At 42.5% G+C, this 22,092-nt stretch overlaps 1 protein-coding gene across 2 annotated transcripts in view; it reads right to left on the reverse strand.

Annotated features, from left to right (window-relative positions):
- LOC126355130 (ras-related protein Rab-28-like) overlaps positions 1-5,737 on the reverse strand; it is a 73,272-nt gene extending 67,535 nt beyond the window's left edge. Inside the window, exon 1 of one of the 2 annotated variants that reach the window (XM_050005314.1) lies at positions 5,541-5,734. In XM_050005314.1, the coding sequence (XP_049861271.1) occupies positions 5,541-5,585 (45 nt within the window). In that variant the 5' untranslated portion in view covers positions 5,586-5,734. Of the gene's footprint in view, positions 1-5,540 lie in introns of both variants that reach the window. The other variant, XM_050005315.1, reaches the window with a different exon arrangement.
- Between the last annotated feature and the right edge of the window lie 16,355 nt (positions 5,738-22,092).

The following is a 22,092-nucleotide window of genomic DNA, read 5'->3' on the forward strand; positions in this document are numbered from 1 at the left end:
TGGTGGGTCTTTTCCACCCCTCACAAGTATGCTTGGGACATACTTGCCTAAAGCGCATTGCATGATGCTCTTGAATGCTGTCCATTAATGCTCAACAATGTCAGTACCGGAGATGAAGTAGTTGTGATTACCTGCCAGGTAATCTGAAATCTGTCTCTTGTAGCTCTTCATGCCTTTCTTAGTATTACTATGTCCAGCCATATTCAGTGATGCTGTAACAGCCTTATGATCGCTAATTTCCTATCCTACGCTGACTTGATTAGTTCACGGTCTTTTTGTTACCAACCGCTCTCAGATGTTATCTTCACAAATCAGTTCTCTGACTAAACTGATATTTAGTTTGTGGGGTACTCAACTGCATGGTTATCAGTGTCTGTACAAAGTCTGGTCCTGTACACTGTCCAGTCTTGCCACTTTCCTGAATGATGACATGAGGAGGACAACATACACGCACAGTTCCCAGGCAGAGAAAATCCCCGACACAGCTTGGAGTTGAACCTAGGACCCTGTGATCCAGAGGCAGCAATGCTGACCACTAGACCACAAGGCACTTAGAAAACTTTCACATGATTCTCTATCACTATTACCCATTCTAATCACTTAAGTTTCACGGTATGGCAAGTCATAATCTCCTCCTAAGACTATAACATGACCAGGAAATTTACAAGAAATATTCTCCAAGTTTCTCCACAACTGTTTTGCCACTGCTGTTGGTGAGTATTCATATTCTGAGTGCGTGCTAATCTCACTAGATATTACATTTTTTTAATGACATAAACTCGCCTCCACCACCAGCATTCAACCATCTTTGTGACAAATATTCCAATTAGAATTTTGCTGCTATTAATCTCTGGTTTCAGCCAGTTTTCTGTCTCAAGTACTATGTGGGCACCGTCTGTTAGCACTGACAACTCTATGGAAATATTGCTCATCTCAGTTGCTAAGTTACTTATCAACAGAGATGAGTGGCATTTCTATCAGCCACTGAATTGTCCATGGTGAGAGGTAATGCCTAAAATTTGGTATTGTCAGCATACCCTTGACACTATATCTTGGAATATTGAGTTCCCTAACAATTTCCAAAATGGAATTATGATGATGTTCGGTTTGAGGGGCACGCAACTGCACGGTCATCAGAGCCCATACAAAGTCCCAATTATTACACAGTTCAACTTTTTACACAATCTAACCTAGCCACTACCACGAAAAATGATGAGGAAAACACAAATACCCGTCCCTAGGCTGAGTAAAATCCCCAACCTGGCCAGGAATCTAACCCAGGACCCCATGATCCAGAGGCAGCAATGCTAGCTACTAGGCCACGAGCTGTGGATCCAAAATGGAATGTCCCATGCATCTAGCTCCAACTACCATTCTGCTTCAAAGTCTGGTAATGCCCATACTGCCACCATGACATCGGAAACCTTTTCACATGAATCACATGATCACAAACAACAGGATGCCAATGTACTGCTCTTTTATATCTTGTGTACGTGATACTAACACCGTGTGTAAACGTGCATATCGCTATCCCATGACCTTCGACACCTCACTGCATTTAACCCAGGGGGAAAACATCATGACAATTATAACAGAAAACTGCTTGTACTAGGGAAAGATAATTGGTCCCCTTTGTCTTATGCACACCAGTCGACTGCTACTGTAAGTTGTCCTAACTGTGTGTCTGCAGGTTGCATCACAGCTGTAGTATCTGTCAACTGACTACTGAAATAACTGCTGCCTGTGTACCGCCTTCAACAGAAAGGACTTGCTTTCGCACTGAATGTCAAGTTTATCATTAACTAGACACATTCCCCTCGCAAACCATTCCAGTAAAAATGCAGTTACGGTGAACCTGGCCCTTCTGTTGCATGCTGCCCTTCATAAATGCACAATGAGTGGTGGGAAGCATACATGATGAATCGTAAGATGGTTGTCTGTAGCCAATCAGAATACTTGTTCATAATTCCCTAGGTTTCATAAATAAAGTTAGTTATTAGTTATTGGGTTAGAATTTAATCATATCATCGGACTTTTTTGCAAAACTGGAAGACAGACATACAAGTTGGTTACTGTTACAATGAATGTAATTTCGGGCTACACTACACACCAATCTATTATTGCAATCGTACTGAAATTCGTTGACTTTACCAGCTCACAATGAATTTGACACATTCCAATGTAACCTAAGCCTTGGGCTTCACAACAGGTCAGTCTGTCAGCCAAGTCACAACCAAACTACCACATTCCAGCCTAACCTCATTTTTGCAGCAGATCAATCTGTCAGCACATCTCGTTTCCTTTTCACTCTCCATCTCGAAAACAAACAACTAATTCACACGTTCTGCCAAAAGAAAATGACAGTTTTGTCACCTCACTGGTTACTGACACCCAACTCACATGTCACTTCCCATCAGTCATCACACAGTTGCCAACTGCTGCAGCATTCAACAGGTACACTGTAACTGCACTTCAGCCAACATTTCAGTCTTCTCCAGAACTCAAAAGAGGTCCTTGTGGGCTGAATTAGTTAGACCAACATTGTTTCAATATTACTCCTCTTCTACTCTCTCTTTCTATGCTGGATTGTGACATGCAGAGTTCACCTCTTTAGAGAGGAATCATGCTAGTGGGTTTTGAACCTCCTTACTGATTGAATTCTCATAGTTCATATTTCTGTCTCCATCTGATAATCGGTTCTTTCTTCTTTTGCTACGCATCTAACTAGTCTACATTCACTCAATTCAAAATGAGTTTAGAATCATTAAATCCTGTAAAATTTCTTTATTATTCACAGTTCACTTCCTGAGCATATTATTGTCTCTGTAGCAAACTATATTAATGAAACTTCCTGGCAGATTAAAACTGTGTGCCCGACCGAGACTCGAACTCGGGACCTTTGCCTTTCGCGCGCAAGTGCTCTACCAACTGAGCTACCGAAGCACGACTCACGTCCGGTACTCACAGCTTTACTTCTGCCAGTATCCGTCTCCTACCTTCCAAACTTTACAGAAGCTCTTCTGCGAACCATGCAGAACTAGTACCGTACGTGAGTCGTGCTTCGGTAGCTCAGTTGGTAGAGCACTTGCCCGCGAAAGGCAAAGGTCCTGAGTTCGAGTCTCGGTCGGGCACACAGTTTTAATCTGCCAGGAAGTTTCATATCAGCGCACACTCCGCTGCAGAGTGAAAATCTCATTCTGGAAACATCCCCCAGGCTGTGGCTAAGCCATGTCTCCGCAATATCCTTTCTTTCAGGAGTGCTAGTTCTGCATGGTTCGCAGAAGAGCTTCTGTAAAGTTTGGAAGGTAGGAGACGGATACTGGCAGAAGTAAAGCTGTGAGTACTGGACGTGAGTCGTGCTTCGGTAGCTCAGTTGGTAGAGCACTTGCCCGCGAAAGGCAAAGGTCCCGAGTTCGAGTCTCGGTCGGGCACACAGTTTTAATCTGCCAGGAAGTTTCATATCAGCGCACACTCCGCTGCAGAGTGAAAATCTCATTCTATATTAATGAAGTGTAAATAAGCAGCAAGTTTGCTTTTGATATGAATGAGAATAATTTCTATAGAAATAACTTTTTTACTTAGTGTCTACACTCTATTATTATGTTAAGATTGTTCTGTGTCATTAAAGGTAATTGCACACAATCAAAAGAGCTAAAATTGTATTGTTGAAAGTATTTCAATGGTTTTGTTCAATAATTGTTATGCTACAGTCTTTCATAAACTACAAAGCTGGTGTAATCATATTCACATTACTTTAATTACCTTCCAGTTCAACTCAGCACTCACTGTGTTGTCACTGATATTAGCCTCAAGCACCAATCACAACTGTAGCTTAATGCTTCGCAATGAACAAACTCAGTTCTACCTACACAATTGCATTCTATTTACACAATTGCATTTTTTAAATAAATGCTGGGAACCTGTAATTATCCACGCAAAGGAAACCAACCAGACAACTGCACATTGTGTCCAGTCAGTTGTCATGAAAACAGAGCACATGTCAGCTGGCACCTGGCTCTTTCAAAGAGTACATCATTGTTAATTTCCAATATAATATCAAAGAACAACAAATATATTTCGCCAGCTTAAAGAATTCCAGCTGCCAAATTGTCAATAGTGCACCTCTACTATCTTAATTATACGAAAAAAATCTGCTTTACACTAGGAGTTGGAACTTTATGTAACTGTAATTAGTACAAGTCTGCAAAAGAAGTAAATGCTACAGGCAAACTTTGTGTGCATCAAATTTTGAGACTCAACACAAATAATTTTGTGGCAAGCCCTAACAGAAAAAAGTGCGTGTTTTTAAAACAAACCATAAGCATTTAAGAATCGTGTTTATATAAAAATAATTATAAACAAAGCTAATGCTGAGTATAATTCAACATGTAACGGTCAAAAGCTGAAAATTTCATTTTATGCGTTAAGGTAAAGCATTAATGTGCGAGATTTTTGTTTCAGTGATTTATTAAAGCTATTATAAATACATTCCAAAGGAAAAATAATATCAATTACAAGTATTTCAGTACAGTTCAGAGTCGTCAAAGTACATACAAATTACAGTGTTTGTGCAATACAAATTTTTTCATGTGGCTGTCTGCACTAATTTTCAATGTGACTGTTAATACCACGCTGTCGGACGGGCTATCACCAGCGGATATAATTACTAAATTTTATCAACTCCTCTCAGCCTAACGGCACGTTTTCCACTGCCACAATAACGGCAACAACCAAATGGATTGAATAGTAAAACTGAATTCTCAACGAATCTCTTTTTATTACTCATATTCCATGCCAACAGAAACTTTTCCTGTAACATGATTGCATGCTTGCTTTGACATTAAATCAATAATTTGCGTTCAGTTCACGGAACTTTGTCAACACCTAGACAAAGTATAGTTTCCAACAGCTGGCGTTAATATCACAAAATTACAAAACTAATTCCGCTATCATCGTGTAGCTTGGTGACTTTTCCGTCCTCAAACGACAATTACGTGTCTGTGTACGACCTGAATGCTCTCACCTTCCCTGTAGCTGGTTCCCCTAGTACTATAATTCGTAATTGTTTCTCAGTTAGATCATCTTCAGAATCAGACATACTTTCTGCCCAGTTTGAAACCTAGTCTGCGTGCACTCGCGTGTTACCTGTCTGTTACTAATACGACTATGTGTCTAACTACAGGACAAAGTGTCCGAATACCCTTCATCACAGTATCAACGTAAACTTTAATCGGCCTTATCTCTGGTATTTCCGTGAAGGTAGCAAAGAAGAGAATTGTCATACGTCACAAACTTGCAGCCGACGTTCGTCATCTCAAGCAGACCAAAACATTAGGTTCACTGCGGCAATACTTCGCCGTGACGCCACTCTGACGGTTGGGTACGTACTACGTTGACTGTGTGAAGTAGTTGTTTCACGAAAATGCCAGCTTGCTTGTTGAAGGGGCGATATTGTCTTTTCCATGCATGAATTATAGTTGCACTTTATACTTTTATTGTAGTTGTTTTATTTCTATTATTTGACTTTACATTTGCCATACCTTATGCAGTGTCCGATCTTTCTCTTCTTTCCTGTGTTTATTCATTGCCTTTCACATTGCAAACGCTCCAACAACCGATCTATGCTGTGGCAACAGTCTCGTCCCAGCACGATACACACCTAACTAACTGCGCTGACTGTTGGTGCAGCATACCATATCCTAAATTCCTCCCGTCGATAATTATTCATAGCTCACATTTCCTTCCGCTTTACAAAAGATTCTGGCTAGGAACAGCCGAAGAGGGCGGCCATATGAATGTGTGAGTTTCGTGTGTATGACTTTATAAATGTGTATATGTGCCTTGCCTCCTTTCTGAAGAAGACTTCGGCTTAAAATTTATGTGAAGACTTTTTTCGTCGTGTCTGTCTACTGTTCGACATGGAGCAGCAAGGTGCCCATTTCACAGTATCGTTTTCCCTCGTATAATTCTTTGTAAATAACCGACTGCACTTCAACAGGATCCGTGATGTACGTAATTACAATACCAGAAGAAAAAATTACGTTCATTACGCCACATTAAGGTTGTTTGTAGCAGAAACAGAGGTTCACAAGCCTGCAACCAAAACTTTTGATCATTTGCCCATTGATATAAAATGCCTGACAGACAGCAAAGCAATATTTGAAACTAAACTGAAAACGTTTCTCTTTGACAACTCCTCCTGTTCACAAAGGATTATCTAGAACTGTAAAGTGGAAGTGGCGATGGGTACAAGTTCCTGGCTAACATGTGTCTGTCTTTAATTAAAAAAACGAAAATACTAATAAATGATTAGCATTTAAGCATAAATAAAAAAAAGATGTCAGTATATAACAACTAGTTTCACATCATTACGATTTATCGCGCAAATGATACTTGGAACACGAAAATGACTACGTAACTAACTATGGGTATACAAGAAAGCATGGTATAGGCTTATATATGTACTTTGTAAACCTCAAAATTAAATTCAAAAGTAAAATCAAGCAGATGATCAAAGTAGGCATACGTTCCTGTTGTGCTGTGTTTGGTTATTACTGAAAAATTGGCATAGTTACTGGCGATAAATATTCCAGGAAAAGAAGTTAACATGCTACTGTTGGAAAGGCAGGACTAAATGTTACACAGGTTAGGCTATCATTACTAAAAAAAAGACATACATACATGTTGAAGCAAAATATCCAGTGTACGGAGTCTAAGCGTTTGAAACCATCCCCTTAATCACATTTATAGTATTGCACTATGCTGGAACATGTTTAAAAAATTACATCCTTTTTTCACCTTGTAAATTGCTATTATTGTTCCTACACTGAATGACACATCATAAGCAAGATTTCCAAGCGAGTAGATGTGCAAATTACAGTGAAACTAATGTACTGACGATTTACTAAAACAAGAACTGTTCCATCCAGTTCTGTTCCTTTGGAATTTCAATAAACATTCACTTTGTTGACATGCACAAGATACGACAGCATGCTTTGCGTCTTCCCTCATTGTACACGTTTGTAGGCTAGCGAAAAATATGTAGCTAAGTGTTTTTGCAAATGTGAACATTAAAAATGTTGTGCATATGAGTTGAAATATGAAAATATAATGAACAAGAAGCAGTACCAGTAACCAAACAAGCACTGGTTTCGGAGTTCCAGCTTCAATTGCTGTCGATGGCAATACAGTAAAAGTGGGGTTAAATGTATTACGAAAGCTTGCTTTTCACATCACTTCCATTTCTTCTTGGTTATTCGAAATATATACAAAAACAAGCTACAGTGACAAGGCCAAATGTGTCATATTGATAAAGGAAATACGTACGTAAGAAGACAAAAAAAAGGGCGAAATTGTCTTCCTGACACTACGTTATTCATGTAAACACTGTAATTTTCAGTATTTAAAACAGTTTGTGTGCTCACGAAAGAAACAATGAACAAGAAGCAATCTTCGACAGTAGTCTGCAAATGTTTTGGGCCATTTAAGATGGCGGCTGGCCCCTCCTACTCCGACTTAAAAACAATGTAAGCGTAAAAGTCAGGAAACGGTAGGGACAGCCCCAGACATTTGCACAACACACCTACTCCCAGACAGTGTGGATACCATTTTTATTTTTCATTCTTATTGATGCTTTTTCAACTCGCATATTTAATGAACATATTTCTAATTCTTTTCACAATGGTACTGGAAAAACTGTATTTCGTACTAACTACTGATTTTCTTCCTTGTTATGACTGGCTTATCTGTGATACGAACAACTTTGATGTTGGAACAGGCGGCAGACCATGGGCGGAGCTTAGGATATGGATTGGGGGGGGGGGGGGAGGGGTGATTGGGCGGGGTTGTAGCTCACGTTACGTGAAAAAGTTTGTAGTACCATCTGCCTTCTTTTCTTTACCTCCATGAGGTATTTATCACAGATATACTCAAGAGGATGTCGTTATCAGGAGAAAGAAAACTGGCGTTCTATGGGTCGGAGCGTGGAATGTCAGATCCCTTAATCGGGCAGGTAGGTTAGAAAATTTAAAAAGGGAAATGGATAGGTTAAAGTTAGATATAGTGGGAATCAGTGAAGTTCGGTGGCAGGAGGAACAAGACTTCTGGTCAGGTGACTACAGGGTTATAAACACAAAATCAAATAGGGGTAATGGAGGACTAGGTTTAATAATGAATAGGAAAATAGGAATGCGGGTAAGCTACTACAAACAACATAGTGAATGCATTATTGTGGCCAAGATAGATACGAAGCCCACACCTACTACAGTAGTACAAGTTTATATGCCAACTAGCTCTGCAGATGACGAAGAAATTGAAGAAATGTATGATCAAATAAAAGAAATTATTGAGATAGTGAAGGGTGACGAAAATTTAATAGTCATGGGTGACTGGAATTCGGTAGTAGGAAAAGGGAGAGAAGGAAACGTAGTAGGTGAATATGGACTGGGGCAAAGAAATGAAAGAGGAAGCCACCTGGTAGAATTTTGCACAGAGCACAACTTAATCATAGGTAACACTTGGTTCAAGAATCATAAAAGAAGGCTGTATACATGGAAGAACCCTGGAGATACTAAAAGGTAGCAGATAGATTATATAATGGTAAGACAGAGATTTAGGAACCAGGTTTTAAATTGTAAGACATTTCCAGGGGCAGATGTGGACTCTGACCACAATCTGTTGGTTATGACCTGTAGATTAAAACTGAAGAAACTGCAAAAAGGTGGGAATTTAAGGAGATGGGACCTGGATAAACTAAAAGAACCAGAGGTTGTACGGAGTTTCAAGGAGAGCATAAGGGAGCAATTGACAGGAATGGGGGAAAGAAATACAATAGAAGAAGAATGGGTAGCTTTGAGGGATGAAGTAGTGAAGGCAGCAGAGGATCAAGTAGGTAAAAAGACGAGGGCTTGTAGAAATCCTTGGGTAACAGAAGAAATATTGAATTTAATTGATGAAAGGAGAAAATATAAAAATGCAGCAAATGAAGCAGGCAAAAAGGAATACAAACGTCTCAAAAATGACATCGACAGGAAGTGCAAAATGGCTAAGCAGGGATGGCTAGAGGACAAATGTAAGGATGTAGAGGCTTATCTCACTAGGGGTAAGATAGATACTGCCTACAGGAAATTTAAAGAGATCTTTGGAGAAAAGAGGACCACTTGTATGAATATTAAGAGCTCAGATGGAAACCCAGTTCTAACCAAAGAAGGGAAAGCAGAAAGGTGGAAGGAGTATATAGAGGGTCTATACAAGGGCGATGTACTTGAGGACAATATTATGGAAATGGAAGAGGAGGTAGATGAAGATGAAATGGGAGATACGATACTGCGTGAAGAGTTTGACAGAGCACTGAAAGACCTGAGTCGAAACAAGGCCCCTGGAGTAGACAACATTCCATTGGAACTACTGACGGCCTTGGGAGAGCCAGTCCTGACAAAACTCTACCATCTGGTGAGCAAGATGTATGAGACAGGCGAAATACCCTCAGACTTCAAGAAGAATATAATAATTCCAATCCCAAAGAAAGCAGGTGTTGACAGATGTGAAAATTACCGAACTATCAGTTTAATAAGTCACAGCTGCAAAATACTAACGCGAGTTCTTTACAGACGAATGGAAAAACTAGTAGAAGCCGACCTCGGGGAAGATCAGTTTGGATTCCGTAGAAATGTTGTATTGAGGCAATACTGACCCTACGACTTATCTTAGAAGCTAGATTAAGGAACGGCAAACCTACGTTTCTAGCATTTGTAGACTTAGAGAAAGCTTTTGACAATGTTGACTGGAATACTCTCTTTAAAATTCTGCAGGTGGCGGGGGTAAAATACAGGGAGCAAAAGGCTATTTACAATTTGTACAGAAACCAGTTGGCAGTTATAAGAGTCGAGGGACATGAAAGGGTAGCAGTGTTGGGGAAGGGAGCGAGACAGGGCTGTAGTCTATCCCTGATGTTATTCAATCTGTATATTGAGCAAGCAGTGAAGGAAACAAAAGAAAAATTCGGAGTAGGTATTTAAGTCCATGGAGAAGAAATAAAAACTTTGAGGTTCGCTGATGACATCGTAATTTTGTCAGAGACAGCAACGGACTTGGAAGAGCAGTTGAATGGAATGTATAGTGTCTTGAAAGGAGGATATAAGATGACCATCAACAAAAGCAAAACGAGGATAATGGAATGTAGTCGAATTAAGTCGGGTGATGCTGAGGGAATTAGATTAGGAAGTGAGACACTTAAAGTAGTAAAGGAGTTTTGCTATTTGGGGAGCAAAATAACTGATGATGGTCGAAGTAGAGAGGATATAAAATGTAGACTGGCAATGGCAAGAAAAGCGTTTCTGAAGAAGAAAAGTTTGTTAACATCGAGTATAGATTTAAGTGTCAGGAAGTCATTTCTGAAAGTATTTGTTTGGAGTGTAGCCATGTATGGAAGTGAATCATGGACGATAAATAGTTTGGACAAGAAGAGAATAGAATCTTTCGAAATGTGGTGCTACAGAAGAATGCTGAAGATTAGATGGGTGGATCACATAACTAATGAGGAAGTATTGAATCGGATTGGGGAGAAGAGAAGTTTGTGGCACAACTTGACCAGAAGACGGGATCGGTTGGTAGGACATGTTCTGAGGCATCAAGAGATCACCAATTTAGTACTGAAGGGCAGCGTGGAGGGTAAAAATCATAGAGGGAGACCAAGAGATGACTACACTAAGCAGATTCAGAAGGATGTAGGTTGCAGTAGGTACTGGGAGATGAAGAAGCTTGCACAGGATAGAGTAGCATGGAAAGCTGCATCAAATCAGTTTCAGGACTGAAGACCACAACAACAACAACATACAAGTGTATGCCTGTGGTATCTCCTGGGTATTTATCATGGAGGTTAGAATCCTTGATATTTCTACTGCCATTTTGCCATTGAACTATACACTTGTGTCTAAGGACAGCAAATACTCGTGCCGAAAGGATGCTCTGTGTTAGATTCAAGTCACAGCTCGCAGTGCTCCCTGGTGAAACACAACGAAAACTGACAGTAGTCTTTTGTGTACTATTCGCATATATTGGTTACTATGCATTTGTTTACTTTACTACAGCTCTCATTTGAAAAATGTAAAATTGGTTACAACATGTTGCAGTAATAAAAGCTTATATCGCCAAGCTGTCCAGGATTTAAAAAAATTAACCTTCCTACCACAGGATGGTGTCGAACCTAACACGTCTTATCCGTTTTAATTTGGAGAGCAAACAGTGCCAGTGTGTTATATATCTTTGTAAATCAAGTGAACCTGATTTATAATAGGAAAAAATAGATTATTCGCGAAGTGTTGCATACAACACAGCCTTGTGATTTGTGTCTTGATATTCCATCTTGTGGCAGGAAAGTTAACAAAACTTCCAAATGGCCATTACTTTTTTCTTTACTTTAGGAGTGTGAAAAATCAGCTGGTAAGCTAAAGAATACAACTTCCTGTTTAACCTGCAAATCTTTACTACAGATTACATTTCAACATCAGTCTCTCAGACTTTTAGTCTCGAATACCTCAGAACTGCTCTCCCAGAAAATTATCGAAAGACAGGTCTGTTGTTAGGTTTTTTGCCGCCGTAGGTTAGAAATGAAAAATGATGCCTCCTCTTTTTCACTACCTTCGATCTCTCTTATATCCTCCTCCCTCCCCCTCCACCGCCATCAACATCCAATGGCACAACAATGCAAATCTCCAATTATAATTTTCCTATTACACTTCTTCATTCTCACAAGAAGCATAAACGAAATTTGTTTTTAACTTCAGTGAGTCTAGCGCAAGACATGGCCTACCTGTTCCTGCCCCAAGTTGAAATCGAGAAGTAGGATGTTCCACGACAGATTGGAGTGTCTCAGTGGTCATGTTTAGGATGTGATGTGCAATCCGCTTCTTCATTTCAGCTACGTTTGTAATCGGAGCAATGAATACAGCAATTTTCAGTTAACCCCACAGCCAAGTCAGGATATGAATAGCCAGGCTGTAGGGAAATGACGGTTGATAATTCAAACATTTCCATAATGAATCTGCAGCAGCTGCTTCACTGGCTATGCAGTGTGCAGACGAGCGCTATATTGTATAAAAATAATCCTACCCACACGACCACACTGCTTAAGGATTGGAACGATGTTGGTGCATAAAAATGATCGTGCGACACTGATGGCCGGAAGGTCTCAACCAGGGACGTTCGGCCGCCCAGTTTCAAATCTCACTTCAGGTGACGCCACATTGGGCGACTTGCGTGTCAGTGATGATCAGGACGGGACAACACCCAGTCCAAGAGCGGACAAAATCTCCATCCCTGCTGGGAATCGAATCCAGGCCCGCTGTCGTGTCCCGAGAGGGAGTGAGAAGGACACGTAATTACAAGGGCTTACCTCGATCGGTGTAATCCATGGGCGAATTTCGGTAGGCAGCTTGCAGAACTCCCACCTGTAAAGAATCTGCAAGCTAAAGAGGATGTTCAGGGGCACAGAACATGGTGCACAGTGCAAAGAAACTCAGGTCTAATCCAGCTCAGACTAATAAAGTTCATTGGAAGTTCACTTCCGGCGCTACTGAGTTTAGCTTCTTCTATTCAGTGCACAATGTTATGATGTACGGCTGTACCTGTCAGCTGCCTTCTATCTCGCGTCCTGGGACTCTCTTCTGCGTATTATCTCGATCTCGACGTGGCTCTTAACTGTTCTACGTCCTCAGCCTGGCGACACCCGGCACAGGGGTAGCGTCCCAGACGACTGCCAACTGTGCTCCCCCTTTGGTTGGGGCGGGTCCCCTTTTGATAACGCTCGTCGAGTTTCTAGAACATTCCTTCTGACACACGTCGCTAACGAGGAGTGTACATTACCATACAGGTATATGGGAACTCACGAGGCACTAGCCTCACTGTCTCTAGCTGCTATACGTGATCTCGGTCACATGCTGGCTGACCAGAGGCTGTCTCTTACCCTGTGTACCGACCGTCGCCAGTCTGTCGCTGTTTGAATACCCGATTGCGTCAACTCCTCCGCCATCTTCCCACGCATCCCCTCGCTAACAACTTTGAATTTAATGCCGTATACCATCCCTTAATAGTGGATTTCGTGACACATCCTACCACAAGAAAAATTTTATAGACTCTGTCCTTGGGGATTATAAAATTTTCTTTTTGCATTACCAGTAGTGCCATCGCATCACTAGTTTCGTTTATCGCTTACGTTCCACACTGCCAGCAGAATTATGCAACATGACATACATCATTATATGTGACCATTCGTTTTCTCATTTTCAGTAGCATTACGCAACATTACATACATTTTTACATCATTAGAGGTATAGGTGGTCTTATTTTTCATTTAAACATTTATAAAATAATTCTACATCCTAATGGTGCAAGCATCTTTGTCCAGTCTGTTGGGAATTTACTGTTTATCGTTGCGTAATTGTGGGGAATCTGTTATAGGGGCGAGGGAGTCATTCTCCCTAATCCTCCCTGGCAGCGGCCTGGTGACCCTTGTTATTCATTGTTCAGCTGACGCAGGATACTGGATTGACTTAGCATCATAAGAGTCCGGCTCATTCTCCTCATAGCTCACGTGTGCCTGGGGCACTTTTATTTTACAATGGTATTTGTTACACAAATTCCAGCACAGCAGTCTGTACTGGCTATTTGACACAATTTCTTACCACAAGCCCTACAACATCTACAATAAACATACAGTCAACACAGAATTATAATTATGATAATATAGCGGATCCTGAGTATTCCCAGGTGGAATACTCACTCATCGACCATCCCTTGAAGGTCGTTCTTTGTTGATAATTTCATCTTGCAACTCATCAATCTTATGTCCTGCAGCTTTCAAATCGTCCAGCTGACAAACTACATGCTCTAAAGGTAGCATTACAAGTATTTCTGATATTTTCTATTTTTCAACTTCTATAATACAACACTCTACTTCTATGTTTAAGGCAGGCATTGTACACTCCTGGAAATTGAAATAAGAACACCGTGAATTCATTGTCCCAGGAAGGGGAAACTTTATTGACACATTCCTGGGGTCAGATACATCACATGATCACACTGACAGAACCACAGGCACATAGACACAGGCAACAGAGCATGCACAATGTCGGCACTAGTACAGTGTATATACACCTTTCGCAGCAATGCAGGCTGCTATTCTCCCATGGAGACGATCGTTGAGATGCTGGATGTAGTCCTGTGGAACGGCTTGCCATGCCATTTCCACCTGTCGCCTCAGATGGAGCAGCGTTCGTGCTGGACATGCAGACCGCGTGAGACGACGCTTCATCCAGTCCCAAACATGCTCAATGGGGGACAGATCCGGAGATCTTGCTGGCCAGGATAGTTGACTTACACCTTCTAGAGCACGTTGGATGGCACGGGATACATGCGGACGTGCATTGTCCTGTTGGAACAGCAAGTTCCCTTGCCGGTCTAGGAAGGGTAGAACGATGGGTTCGATGACGGTTTGGATGTACCGTGCACTATTCAGTGTCCCCTCGACGATCACCAGAGGTGTACGGCCAGTGTAGGAGATCGCTCCCCACACCATGATGCCGGGTGTTGGCCCTGTGTGCCCCGGTCGTATGCAGTCCTGATTGTGGCGCTCACCTGCACGGCGCCAAACACGCATACGACCATCATTGGCACCAAGGCAGAAGCGACTCTCATCGCTGAAGACGACACGTCTCCATTCGTCCCTCCATTCACGCCTGTCGCGACACCACTGGAGGCGGGCTGCATAGTGTTGGGGCGTGAGCGGAAGACGGCCTAACGGTGTGCGGGACCGTAGCCCAGCTTCATGGAGACGGTTGCGAATGGTCCTCGCCGATACCCCAGGAGCAACAGTGTCCCTAATTTGCTGGGAAGTGGCGCTGCGGTCCCCTACGGCACTGCGTAGGATCCTACGGTCTTGGCGTGCATCCGTGCGTCGCTGCGGTCCGGTCCCAGATCGACGGGCACGTGCACCTTCCGCCGACCACTGGCGATAACATTGATGTACTGTGGAGACCTCACGCCCCACGTGTTGAGCAATTCGGCGGTACGTCCACCCGGCTTCCCGCATGCCCACTATACACCCTCGCTCAATGTCCGTCAACTGCACTTACGGTTCACGTCCACGCTGTCGCGGCATGCTACCAGTGTTAAAGACTGCGATGGAGCTCCGTATGCCACGGCAAACTGGCTGACACTGACGGCGGCGGTGCACAATTGCTGCGCAGCTAGCGCCATTCGACGGCCAACACCGCGGTTCCTGGTGTGTCCACTGTGCCGTGCGTGTGATCATTGCTTGTACAGCCCTCTCGCAGTGTCCGGAGCAAGTATGGTGGGTCTGACACACCGGTGTCAATGTGTTCTTTTTTCTATTTCCAGGAGTGTATCTTAAGTTACTTATATTGTTATGTAGCATATGCTCTGATTGTAGCATGATCTGAGCTCCATAACCCTTACGTTTTCCTAGAAATGTTAAATTGCCGGTACAACCCACTATGACATCGGTCAATTGTAACTCATTACACAGAACTTTTAATCCTTTGTCCTTGGGAGCCACGAATAACCATTCGTTCTCCTGTATCTACGTCCATATACCTTCATCAAGATTTATGTATTTTTGATTGCAATCCTTAGGTACCTCTCGAACCGGCTGCAGCATTCGTGCTTTGCATCTCTCATGACCAAACTCTGTTTACATATCTGATGCTTATTATTAATATGTTTACATTTTAATTGTTCAAGAGACAGCTCCACATACTGCCTTTTGGCTTCATCGATTATTAAGAATTCCGTTGTTGGAGTAATATATGTAAACAATCCCCTATTGTATCAGCTTCTGCAAGTAATGGCTATACCTTATATACAGTATACTCTTTGCTTTCCACTAGTGGTACATTTATAATATAGCTTAAGTACTGCTGGCTAAAGATGTATCTAAATCTATAATACGTAGCAGTTGTTGACCCTGCTCCTCAGTTAGCGTGATGGGGAAACTCTTGTCTTTCATATCACCTTTAATTAACTCTAAGTATCGCACTACCTGTACTGGGGTTATTAAGTAAGGCTCTAACGAACTTTTCGGTGCATTCACTATGGCTGTAATTGGCAAATCATATATTCCCTTTCCAATTCGTTAAACATTGCTGTTAACTGTACCAACTGTTCGGTCACCGTTGTCAGAATTAAGGCTTTCTGTAACTTTTTAGATGTACTATTTTCGTAATCTGCCACATGTTTATTTAAAATCTGAATTACTTCAGCGATTATTTTCTCATTCTTCCTGACCACATTCACGGTCTGATTAAAACTCGCTAGGGAGACGTTCACTATTGTCACTTGGTTCTTGGACAGCCTTAGTAATTCCAGTTGCTGTTCCTTCAGAACATCTGTTTCAGCCTTGAAAAACGACGCGTCCTTCTCATCTAAAGTGCCAAACAAAACCTTACTTGCTTCCCCTATAAAATTCAAAATTCCTCTTTTCCGTCTGATGGTTTCATGCCTCGCTAACTGCCCTATCAATTCTTTCGCTTAACTTTTGTATTTTTTTCTGCATGCCACGTTACGGCTTGCTGTGCACGTTCACACTCGACTGTGGCCAACTCCACCGTATGTAATCTCGTTATGCAGGTTGACACTGCTAAGTTCGCGGCTTGGCGAGTCTTGTCAAACGTACCATGCAAGTCCTTCAGATTAAAATACGTCACTATGCGTCAAGTAGTACAGTGTAAACTAATCGTTCCTTGATTCTCATAATAAATCCCAGGCGCAGACTGGAATAGTAATCGTATGTCCCTCGTCATCTCTGTTTCTCCTGCTATGCTGGTTACCATACTGCCAAAGATTAGCCATCCCCACAAGTCTCGTACTCCTGCCATCTGTAATTAGAAGAATTCCTTCAGCTTATTTGCAAGTACCTTCGTACATTTCTGTCCACAGCGACTACTTGATAGGGTCCTCTCCATTGGCTGTCTAATTTCCTCGATCTACCCATTCATACGCTCTCATCACACAATAACACTCAGTCGTTAATCTTAAATGTCTTGGGGTTTTGCGTTCTATCGTACTGAATCTTATTCCTTTCTTTACTTTCTTTTGTGGCTGCCCTGTCCTCTTGGAGTAACAATTGCATCATCTGGTGTATCTATATGACGTAATTATGGTAGTTATAGATAAAATTCGCCGGCTTATTTTGCAAAAGTCCTGATAGGTCCGTTTTCTGCCGAAGAATAATTCAAACGGCTTATACCCTGTAGGAATTCGGGGGTTGTATTGAATAAAAACGTTGCGAGTGGCACCCACGTATCCCAGTCGGTTTGATCTCCGTTCACGCAATGTCGTAGCATTTCCATTAATGTTCTGTGCGTTCGCTCCAGTGCTCCGTTTGTTTGCGGGTGGTAGCTCGTCGTCTGCAGCTTCTCAATTCTTAACAGTTTGCAAACACATTTCATCGTGTCGCTCACGAAATTACTGCCCATATCGTTCAGTAGTGCGGTTGGCATACCAAATTTTAGTAAATGTTCTCTATCAACTTCCTCACGACGGAATCTGTATCCTTTTTGTCCAATGGCTCCGCCACGACGTATATCGTCAGGGAATCTTCAAATGTCAAAAGGTACTTATTACAAGCCTGCGACTGTGGCAACGGATCCACTATGTCTACATCGCATTTAACGAATATAAATTCTGGCATGGGCGTAATCTCTAATGGTTGCTTAGTCTTAGCCTGTGTAATTTTATTTTTCTGGCAACTTTCGCACTATCTATGTTTGCCTTCATTCCCGGCCAACTACAATATTGCTTTATTCTCTCATATGTTCTACCCATACTAGAAAAAAATGTTCAAACGTGTGTGAAATCTTATGGGACTTAACTGCTAAGGTCATCAGTCCCTAGGCTTACACACTACTTAACCTAAATTGTCCTAAGGACAAACACATACACCCATGCCCGAGGGAGAACTTGAACCACTGCCGGGACCAGCCGCACCGTCCATGACTGCAGAGCCCTAGACTGCTCGGCTAATCGTGCGCGGCTCCATACTGGAGACATGTGCATTTGCTTCATTATTGCTAGCTTCTCTTCGTTACTTATGTCGGCCTTGTTTACTCCTTTCTGCGGCTCCCCTGGCGGTGCTCCTGACAATCTGGTGGTACTGTTGTCCCTGCGCCTTATCTGCCAGTCATCACTGACCGCCTGGGTTGTTGCACCTATGGCACTGCCTGTGTCTACAGTGTTTTCTTCTCCACTCTTGTTGCTTCCCATTACTCTAGTCACTGTGTCACTTTCTACTTCACGTGCAGTCCGAATGCGAGTCAGTGCATCTGCAACCTTATTTTGTTTGCCCTCTTTGTCATATTCTTTTAATTTCAGCTTAAACTTAATCAGACGGGAAGATGGATCAGAGATGCTACCAGGCCATGTGAGTGGCTTGTGATCTGTCACTACCTTGAAACGTCTTCCGAACAGATAAGGTCTGAAGGGCTTCACAGCCCACACTATTGCGAGTAGTTCTCTCTCCACTTTGCTGTAATTTTGGTCAGCTTTGTTGAATGTTCTGGTTATAAAGGATACTGGTAGGTCCTTGCCAATTGGTTCTTGACTGAGTATGGAATCGATAGCATAAAGGCTCGTGTCTGTGGACACTATAAACTCTTGTTCAAAATCTGGGACTGTAATATTGGTGGACTAATTATTTTCTCCTTTAACTGTTGGAAAGTTTCTTCCTGTTGAGTCCCCCAGCTATATGGACCTCCCTTCTTCAACAGTTCGTACACCGATTTGGGTATCTTACTGAAGTCGCTTAAAAAACGCTGGTAGTATCCCTCCAGGCCTAAAAACGCTTTCAGCTGTGTTGTCGTTTGCGATTTTGGGTACTTCCTGATGGCTTCCACTTTGAGTAAATCTGGCTGAAGTCCCTTGGCCGTCAACATATGACACAAAAAAGTGACTTCTTTTCTCAGAAATTCGCGCTTATCTATCTGCAGCTTTAAAGTTTTTTGTCTCAGTCATATGAACACTGCCTCTAATCGAGCGTTATGCTCCTCGAGCGAAGTTCCCACGATGACTATATCGTCTAAATATACGAAAATTTGGTTACCCTGTATCCCTGTCAACACTGTGTTCATCAATCTTTGGAATGTGGATGGTGCAGACTTCAATCCCGAGGCCATTTTATTATATTCAGAGTGACCTGTGAGTGTGCTAAAGGCGGTTGGTACTATCCTTTTGCCAGATCCAACGTGGAAAAGTATTCTGCTTTTCCTAAGCTGTCTAGTATTTCGTCGATACGGGGAAGAGGATCCACCATGTTGAGTGATATCTCATTTACCTTCCTGTAGTCGACTACCACTCTTCACTTTTGTTGTCTGCTCGCATCTAATTTGGCAACATTATTAAAGGGAAGTTATAAGGACTGTTACTAGGGGATATTATTCGGACTGCCAACATACTGTCAACCTCCTTCTTCAGCGCCTCTTGCTGGGCCTGTGGAATTCTGTATGGCGATTGACCTGCTGCCTCTGATAGTAGCGGTATCTGGTGCTTCACTACTGTTGTATGCGTTAGTTGATCGTCCAGTAAATGGAACACGTCGTTGTAAGCAACACACAATTCGGTAATCAACTGTTTCTCTTCACTGTTTATGTGACCTACTTGCATGTTCTCTAGGAGATGGCTTTTCCTATACTTAAAAGTAATAGTTGGGTCTCTTTGTACATGTGTGGTTTTGCAGTCGCTTGGTGGAAGCACAGGCTCCGCAATTAATTCTGGTATTGGCATTTGCACTTTTTCTTCACAAGTGTTTATCACGCTCGTAATACACATTCCATCCTTCGAGGTCTCTACTGTGTCTTGGTGAACACACCTGGTCGTATTTCTTGTCTCAGAGTAACAGCTTCAGCCCCTTTTATTCGAGTTAATCTTACTTTCACAAAACGCTCTGCTCATCGTCCTAGCTACACTTTTGTGTTGACCACTGGTTGCTGTTGCTGCTGGCTTTCATCATCTGACTACTGTTGTTCCTCTGCTGTGTGGCAACGTGTCCTTCTGGTGAAATAGGCGGTTGCGATTCTTTTCTTTCTGTGATGCTGAAAGCCTTAGTGTGGTCAAGCCCAACGTGTACTAAAGGTCTGTTTGGCTGCCTCTACCAGGGGCCCATATCTCTAGTTCTGCTTGTGTTTACTTGTTTGGGCAAGCATCTCCTCCTGTCCTGTGCAGCTGCTGGTTTCTGTGCTGTCACTCACCATTTTTTGTACCTCTGGTTTCTTGTAACTCTTGTATCGCTATTTCTGTTTGGCGACCTTCCCAACATAGCTATTGTGGCATATTCGTTTGTCTCTTGCAGCTCGACCCACTCATTCCGTATACGTCTTCGACCGGTGAAGTCAACAATTACGCTGTGCTGGTCCAGGAAGTTCCTTCGCAATAGCCCATCAAAGGGTAAATCAATGCTTGCCCCAATGACCTGCACATTTTTACACATTCTGTCATCTGCGGTGTGTACAAGACTCGTCTCGTTCTGCCTTCAGTTCAGATCTCCTCATCTGCAGTACTTCGAATAGTGACAGCTTTCCTTTTATTCAAATTTTTCCCAGATTTCAATACTTCTTCTTTCGTTAAACTAACATACCCCCACTATCTATTAACAACTTTACCTTAAGGTTACACGAATCTGCGCAGTTCAATTGAATAAAACCATTCTTGCTGGCGCAGTCCGCAACACGTACTCGTATAATGCCAGATGCAGCGTAACGTGACTGCTCCATTATGCTTTGCGTTCCTTTCCCTGCCCAGTCTTTTTGCACATGTTCAGACGTCGACTCTCTGTACAGTCCCTGGCGTAGTGTCCCGAGTGGTGATAGGTAAAACACGTCCCAGGTTTTCCTTGTGTACACGGGGGAGTACGTGGGGGAGTATGTCCCATCAGGTTTCACTGACTGCACCATACTGGAGGCGGACACTGTGATTTGGACCGGTTTCCTCTGACTTCTTTAGTAGGAATTCTATTCTGATCTTGTCTTGGTGGAGGCACCTGAGTCTGATTGATTTCCCTTACTTGATACAATCGCTCACCAAGTGACCTTCCCGACCACACGTAAAACACTTGATAATCGCTCCACGGTTTTGTTTTAGAGAGGCTGCCCTCTCGATCCGCAGTCATGGCACTCTCTTCGAACGCTGCTAAATCGATGGCTTCCGACAATGTTAGACGCTCCCCCAGAGCTCTAACAATCGTTTTTATCCTATCTTCATAGAGTCCTCGAATATAAAGTGCCCATCCGAGTTTTCCAATTAACGCGTTACTTCCCAAGACATCTTCTGCATTCATTACTCTTTTCACGGCCTCCCTGCATTCGGGAGGTCGACCGTTCAATCCCGCGTCAGGCCATCCTGATTTTGGTTTTCTGTGATTTCCCTAAAGCTCTTCATGCAAATTCCGGTATGGTTCCTTTGAAAAGGGCACGGCCGACTTCCTTCCCTAATCCTATGAGACCGATGACCTCGCTGTTTGGTGTCCTCCCCCAAAACAACGGCCTCCCTGAAATGAAATTGCATCTCATCTATTTTGACGCCCCATTGAGCCACACACTCATCCTGTGTTTGCCTACTGCCAAACAATTTGCAAGCGTAATAGTCTAAAGTTCGTTTATTTTCATTATTTTCAATTAGAATCGCACGAACTGCGGATCAGGTTTCCGTATGATCACGCACTAATAATGTACTACTAGCTGACCCAGTGATTTGTCCTATAATAAATTTTCAAAATACTTTCTTACAACTAAGATCCACTAACTCATATGCGTTATCGCAGTTGTTTATGAATTCAGACAATTGTTCGTGATGACCATCAAATTTTCGTGGCATTAATAACTTAAAAATTCTCGATCCCTACTGTCTGGGAAGTCACTCTCTGCCTCGTTAGGTGGACTCATGTTCACTGACCCCCCGTTACTTCGTCGTCGTTCTCCCTGTGTCTGCTTCTGAATTAGGTGAGCCTCTCGCTCACGACGGCACCACTGCAGCGTCGTCGTCGTCGGCGGCGGCGGCGACAGCACCTTTGGTCTCGAAATTATTCCCTCG

The sequence above is a fragment of the Schistocerca gregaria genome, chromosome 3 (genome assembly GCF_023897955.1).
Source record: "Schistocerca gregaria isolate iqSchGreg1 chromosome 3, iqSchGreg1.2, whole genome shotgun sequence".
Taxonomy (NCBI): domain Eukaryota; kingdom Metazoa; phylum Arthropoda; class Insecta; order Orthoptera; family Acrididae; genus Schistocerca; species Schistocerca gregaria.